Source organism: Staurois parvus, unplaced genomic scaffold (assembly GCF_062004578.1).
Source record: "Staurois parvus isolate SC_StPar_1 unplaced genomic scaffold, SC_StPar_1.0 ptg000609l, whole genome shotgun sequence".
NCBI classification, from domain to species: Eukaryota; Metazoa; Chordata; class Amphibia; order Anura; family Ranidae; genus Staurois; species Staurois parvus.
The window spans coordinates 1040502-1047338 of NW_028318405.1; the positions used below are offsets into that span (position 1 = coordinate 1040502).

The following is a 6837-nucleotide window of genomic DNA, read 5'->3' on the forward strand; positions in this document are numbered from 1 at the left end:
CATTACACACTCTTGACATCTGCTATCTGTAAGTTATACACTCTTAAATTCTGCCACAGTTAGCCCCATACCTGCTCCACCCTGTACTCTGCCCCAATATCTAATTTGCCAGAACAATGGAGGCAACCCTAACTGTCACTGAGATAGAAAGTGATGGGAATCTAAAATACTACAGTCAATTTTAAAACAGGAGGTGAGGCGAAAATTTCCAATTAGGGTGCCTGTTCCAGTGTCCACTGCAAAGGAGGGAAATTCCTCTTTTTAAGCAAGTCTACTGACTCCCTGACGTGTGCACAAGACTGGAAATGCAGGGAAATCTCTCCAATGGAAAAAGACCACAACAAATTAATTAAAAAATTTAAATTTTCCAACATTAAAAAAAAAGTTTTGGCTATACGTACACATGCTTTAATGCCTATGGTTACTGTAAGGTTGGCTGTATTCTACAGGATATTGTTTGCAATGTACCAGTGCAATGTTATCTCATTTTACAGCTATGAAGATACATAAACCTATTATCATGCATGGTCTTACCATGGCGTCAATAAATACTTCAAGAAGAAAATCTAGCTTGGATTCTTCAGATAACAACAGAAACTCTGACATCCTACTCTCCACATGCCATATTTAAGAGGTAGGTTATGTACAGGGGTGGACTGACCATTTGGAAACTCGGGCACTGCCCGAGGGCCCGGGGTCAGTAAGGGGCCCCATAAGATGCCCCTGGTACCTTTCATAGGCTTTTTTGGGTGTGGTTTGAGTGTGGGTGAGGACACAGGGGCCTCATGATCCCCTATTGCCCAGGGGCCCCATGAGTTGTCAGTCCGCCCCTGGTTATGTAATTCCGATAATATCTATACTATCTATAATGGACTGTCACTGTTAATTTTCAGTTCCTGTGGTGATTGCTTATCCAGGAAAAAATGTGATATTTGAAGCCATGGGATGTTTCAATTCATCATCACCAAAGGGAAGGTCGATGGATATCAAAAACTTGACACAATTAACTATGTTTGAATTTTCAGGACTATCTGATGATAAAGAACTTCTCCCATTCCTCTTTGTGTTTTTTTTACTGGTGTACATGGTGACTAGAGATGAGCGAATCGAACCAGGCGAAGTGGAATTCGTTTCGAATTTCAGGAAAAATTTGATTCGCGTCGAATCCGAATATTTGCATAATTCGGGTGCGCGAATCGGATTTTTCCCGATCAGCCGGCAAAAGTGTCCCTGCAGAGAGCTCCGCTATTTCTGACAGTTCTCTGACAGTTCCTTCACATGTACAGCGGTTGAAACATTGTATCTATTTGTTTCCATTTAGGATACAAATGTTTTTATTCGGAAATAAATAGATACAATGTTTCAACCGCTGTACATGTGAAGGAACTGTCAGAGAACTGTCAGAAATAGCGGAGCTCTCTGCAGATACACTTTTTGCTGTACTGGAATACTTCTTCTTTTCATTCTTCATGAAAAGAAGAATGAGAAGAAGAATGAGAAGAAGAATGAGAAGAAGAATGAAAAGAAGAATGAAAAGAAGAATGAAAAGAAGAATGAAAAGAAGAATGAAAAGAAGAAGAAGAATGAAAAGAAGAATGAAAAGAAGAAGAATCTTTTCATTCTTCTTCTTCTTTTCATTCTTCTTCTTCTTCTTTTCATTCTTCTTCTTCTTCTTTTCATTCTTCTTCTTCTTCTTTTCATTCTTCTTCTTTTCATTCTTCTTCTTCTTCTTTTCATTCTTCTTCTTTTCATTCTTCTTTTCATTCTTCTTTATGAAAAGAAGAATGAGAAGAAGAATGAAAAGAAGAATGAAAAGAAGAATGAGAAGAAGAATGAAAAGAAGAAGAAGAATGAGAAGAAGAATGAAAAGAAGAAGAAGAATGAAAAGAAGAATGAAAAGAAGAAGAAGAATGAAAAGAAGAATGAAAAGAAGAAGAAGAATGAGAAGAAGAATGAAAAGAAGAAGAAGAATGAGAAGAAGAATGAAAAGAAGAAGAAGAATGAAAAGAAGAATGAAAAGAAGAAGAAGAATGAAAAGAAGAATGAAAAGAAGAAGAAGAATCTTTTCATTCTTCTCATTCTTCTTTTCATTCTTCTCATTCTTCTTTTCATTTTTCTTTTCATTCTTCTTCTTCTTTTCATTCTTCTTTTCATTCTTCTTCTTCTTTTCATTCTTCTCATTCTTCTTTTCATTCTTCTTTTCATTCTTCTTTTCATTCTTCTTCTTCTTTTCATTCTTCTTTTCATTCTTCTTTTCATTCTTCTTTTCATTCTTCTTTTCTTCTTCATGAAAAGAAGAATGAAAAGAAGAATGAGAAGAAGAATGAGAAGAATGAAAAGAAGAATGAGAAGAATGAAAAGAAGAATGAAAAGAAGAAGAAGAAGAAGAATGAAAAGAAGAAGAATGAATGAATGAAAAGAAGAATGAAAAGAAGAAGAAGAAGAAGAATGAAAAGAAGAAGAATGAATGAATGAAAAGAAGAATGAAAAGAAGAAGAATGAAAAGAAGAATGAGAAGAAGAATGAAAAGAAGAATGAAAAGAAGAATGAGAAGAATGAAAAGAAGAATGAAAAGAAGAAGAAGAATGAGAAGAAGAATGAGAAGAAGAATGAAAAGAAGAATGAGAAGAAGAATGAGAAGAATGAAAAGAAGAATGAGAAGAATGAAAAGAAGAATGAAAAGAAGAAGAAGAAGAATGAAAAGAAGAATCTTTTCATTCTTCTCATTCTTCTTTTCATTCTTCTTCTTTTCATTCTTCTTCTTCTTTTCATTCTTCTTTTCATCCTACTTCTTCTTCTTCTTCTTCTTCATCCTCATCCTCATCCTCTTCTTCTTCTTCTGAGGATGAGGATGAGGATGAAGAAGAAGAAGAAGAAGTAGGATGAAAATAAGAAGAATTCCAAGCCGGCAAAAAGTGTATCTGCAGAGCTCCTCTATTCTGCAGATACACTTAGAGGAGCTCTGCAGATACACTTTTTGCCGGTTTGGAATTCTTCTTATTTTCATCCTACTTCTTCTTCTTCTTCTTCTTCATCCTCATCCTCATCCTCGGAAGAAGAAGAAGAAGAAGTAGGATGAAAATAAGAAGAATTCCAAGCCGGCAAAAAGTGTATCTGCAGAGCTCCTCTATTTCTGACAGTTCTCTGACATAGAACTGTCAGAAATAGAGGAGCTCTGCAGATACACTTTTTGCCGGCTTGGAATTCTTCTTATTTTCATCCTACTTCTTCTTCTTCTTCATCCTCATCCTCTTCTTCTTCTTCTGAGGATGAGGATGAAGAAGAAGAAGAAGAAGAAGAAGAAGTAGGATGAAAATAAGAAGAATTCCAAGCCGGCAAAAAGTGTATCTGCAGAGCTCCTCTAAGTGTATCTGCAGAATAGAGGAGCTCTGCAGATACACTTTTTGCCGGCTTGGAATTCTTCTTATTTTCATCCTACTTCTTCTTCTTCTTCTTCTTCTTCATCCTCATCCTCAGAAGAAGAAGAAGAGGATGAGGATGAAGAAGAAGAAGAAGAAGTAGGATGAAAATAAGAATTCCAAGCCGGCAAAAAGTGTATCTGCAGAGCTCCGCTAAGTGTATCTGCAGAGCTCCGCTATTTCTGACAGTTCTCTGACATTCACTCCATACAGCGGTTGAAACATTGTATCTATTTGTTTCCATTTATGGAAACAAATAGATACAATGTTTCAACCGCTGTATGGAGTGAATGTCAGAGAACTGTCAGAAATAGCGGAGCTCTGCAGATACACTTAGCGGAGCTCTGCAGATACACTTTTTGCCGGCTTGGAATTCTTCTTATTTTCATCCTACTTCTTCTTCTTCTTCTTCATCCTCATCCTCTTCTTCTTCTGAGGATGAGGATGAAGAAGAAGAAGAAGAAGTAGGATGAAAATAAGAAGAATTCCAAGCCGGCAAAAAGTGTATCTGCAGAGCTCCGCTAAGTGTATCTGCAGAGCTCCGCTAAGTGTATCTGCAGAGCTCCGCTAAGAAATAGCGGAGCTCTGCAGATACACTTTTTGCCGGCTTGGAATTCTCCTTCTTCTCATCCTTCTCCTTCTTCTCATCCTTCTCCTTCTTCTCATCCTTCTCCTTCTTCTCATCCTTCTCCTTCTTCTCATCCTTCTTCTTCTTCTCATCCTTCTCCTACTTCTCATCCTTCTCCTACTTCTCATCCTTCTCCTACTTCTCATCCTTCTCCTACTTCTCATCCTTCTCCTACTTCTCATCCTTCTCCTTCTTCTCATCCTTCTTCTTCTTCTCATCCTTCTTCTTCTCATCCTTCTCCTTCTCATCCTTCTCCTTCTCATCCTTCTCCTTCTTCTCATCCTTCTCCTTCTTCTCATCCTTCTCCTTCTTCTCATCCTTCTCCTTCTTCTCATCCTTCTCCTTCTTCTCATCCTTCTTCTTCTTCTCATCCTTCTTCTTCTTCTCATCCTTCTTCTCATCCTTCTCCTTCTTCTCATCCTTCTTCTCATCCTTCTTCTCATCCTTCTCCTCATCCTTCTCCTTCTTCTCATCCTTCTCCTTCTTCTCATCCTTCTCCTTCTTCTCATCCTTCTCCTTCTTCTCATCCTTCTCCTTCTCCTTTTCCTTCTTCTCATCCTTCTCCTTCTACTCATCCTTCTCCTTCTTCTCATCCTTCTCCTTCTTCTCATCCTTCTCCTTCTCCTTCTTCTCATCCTTCTCCTTCTCCTTCTTCTCATCCTTCTCCTTCTCCTTCTCCTTCCTCATCTCCAAGGGCATTTAAATTAAAGGTACAGTGTTCTGCACTAATTTAAAGGCTCTCTGAAGCCTAGAAACCCTTTTTATAAGTTAAATTCGTAGCGAATAAATTCGCATCGAATCGAATTTCTTCCTCAAATTCGGCAAATCAGCCGAATCGAATTTTTGAATAATTCGCTCATCTCTAATGGTGACCATAGCAGGAAACGTTGGGATGATGGCTCTTGTCCATACCTTCTCCAGCCTTCACACTCCAATGTATTACTTCCTGAGTAGTCTGTCTATGGTGGATATTAGTTACTCCTCAGTAATCACACCAAATATGTTGTCTCACTTCCTATCCTCCAAGAAATCAATTTCATTTTTTGGTTGCACCCTCCAGTTCTACTTCTTTAGTGCACTGGGAAGCACTGAAGCTATTCTTCTCTCAAGCATGTCTTATGACCATTATGTGGCAATCTGCCACCCGCTGCACTACACCTTGATAATGACCAAGAAGAAATGTCTCAGTTTGGTCATTTATTCCACCTTTGTTAGCTTCCTACAGTCAGTAGTGCAGACCAGTTGTGTGTTCAGCCTTCCATTCTGTGGATCGAACCTGATTGACCATTTCTACTGTGACATCCCACCACTGCTCAAACTGTCCTGCTCCAACGCTCTCCATTGTGAAATGGTAACTGCCATCCTTGTAGCAGCTTGTGGAATATATATATTGATAACAATCTTCTTATCGTACACTTTCATATTTGTTTCCATTTTTAGGATGACATCCAGTAAGAGTAGGAAGAAGGCCTTCAGTACATGTTCCTCACATATTTGTTTCTCCACCTTCATTACTTCGGTCTTCTTTATTTATCTCCGCCCTCATTCAGAGGCTTTTGAGATACAAGACAAAGTGGCCTCAATTTTTTATAATACAATACTGACTCCAATGCTGAATCCTCTTATATACAGCCTGAGGAACCAAGAGGTGAAAAGGGTCCTTGCCCAAGCAATGAAAAAAAGCTTTCGGATGTAGATATAACTCAGCTTCCCTGTAAAGTGGCTTAGACACTAGCTGTAAAGTTCACCTTTATAAACAACATACATCAGATCTTGCAGTGTATACATTCAGAACCAGGGGCGGACTGACCATTAGAGCACTCGGGCACTGCCCGAGGGCCCAGGGTCAGTAGGGGGCCCCATCAAATGCCCCTGTACCTTTTTATAGGCTTTCTTTGGGTGTGCTTTGAGTGTGGTCAAGGACACAGGGGCCTCATGATCCCCTATTGCCCGGGGGCCCCATGAGTTGTCAGTTCTCCCCTGTTCAGAACAGAATCTGACACCTTAAAACCCAACTCCCTGAATAAAAATGTTTTCACATGCAGATGGCTGTGCCCAAACTGCACTGGTCAACTGATCATTTAGTCTAGTGGTGAAGAGAAAGATCCTTCATTCCACTTGAAACCAGTGCTTTCCCATGGTCCAGTGGTGGACTGTTGCTGATCTATGGAGCCTGCTTTGGAGTTGATGATGTCAGGAACAATCTGCAACTCAAGACTGCTGGAGCTCGGAGGTATCTGACCAGTCTTGTCCTTCGAGGATCAGAGGATTAGGTAAATACATTTCCTTTCTCCCCTCCCCTAGAAAAAATTAGCAGTTAGCCCATGCAGTTCAGACACAGTCCCATTGCATGGGGATTTTTTTTTTTGCCTGGAAATGGGCTTTAAGGCCTAAAGTGGTTCTAAAGTCCAAACATGTTTCACCTTCATGCATTCCCTGCATTAAGGTAAAAAATGTTTAGGTACCAGTATAGCTCCCTCACCCCCCTTCTACTTACCTGATCTCTCACTCGATCCAGCACTGTGCCTATCATGCCCATCACATTCCTCCCACTTTCTGGTTTCACAAGCTTTGCTAAGGCAGCAGAAGGTTGCTGTCAGTAAAATCTTGTGATGAGTGAGCATAGAGAGGGGCCAAGCCACATTGTCTGTGTCTATGGACACAGATAGAATGACTTGCTAGTGAGCCCGCAGGTGGTACCCCCATAGGAAGCTGCTTCCTATGGGATTCCACCAAAAAGAGGTAGAGCCAAGAGTACCTCGAGGGAACTCGAGATAAGAAGGCTCAAGT

General features: G+C 39.8%; 1 protein-coding gene across 1 annotated transcript; it reads left to right on the forward strand.

The window, feature by feature from the left end:
* The first annotated feature begins 979 nt into the window (after positions 1-979).
* LOC149449650 (olfactory receptor 5AR1-like) lies at positions 980-5743 on the forward strand. The gene is made up of 2 exons (XM_089693011.1): positions 980-1084; positions 4913-5743. The coding sequence occupies exons 1-2, from the start codon at positions 980-982 to the stop codon at positions 5741-5743; spliced, it is 936 nt and encodes a 311-aa protein (XP_089549137.1).
* The last annotated feature ends 1094 nt before the right edge of the window (positions 5744-6837 follow it).

What these genes read in the sequence shown, in the direction of transcription:
- LOC149449650 (XM_089693011.1), top strand. Translation starts at nt 980, where the DNA reads ATGGATATCAAAAACTTGACACAATTAACTATGTTTGAATTTTCAGGA. An exon ending in TGTTTTTTTTACTGGTGTAC is followed by an intron (nt 1,085 to 4,912) that starts ATGGTGACTAGA and finishes CGCTCATCTCTA; the next exon opens with ATGGTGACCATAGCAGGAAA.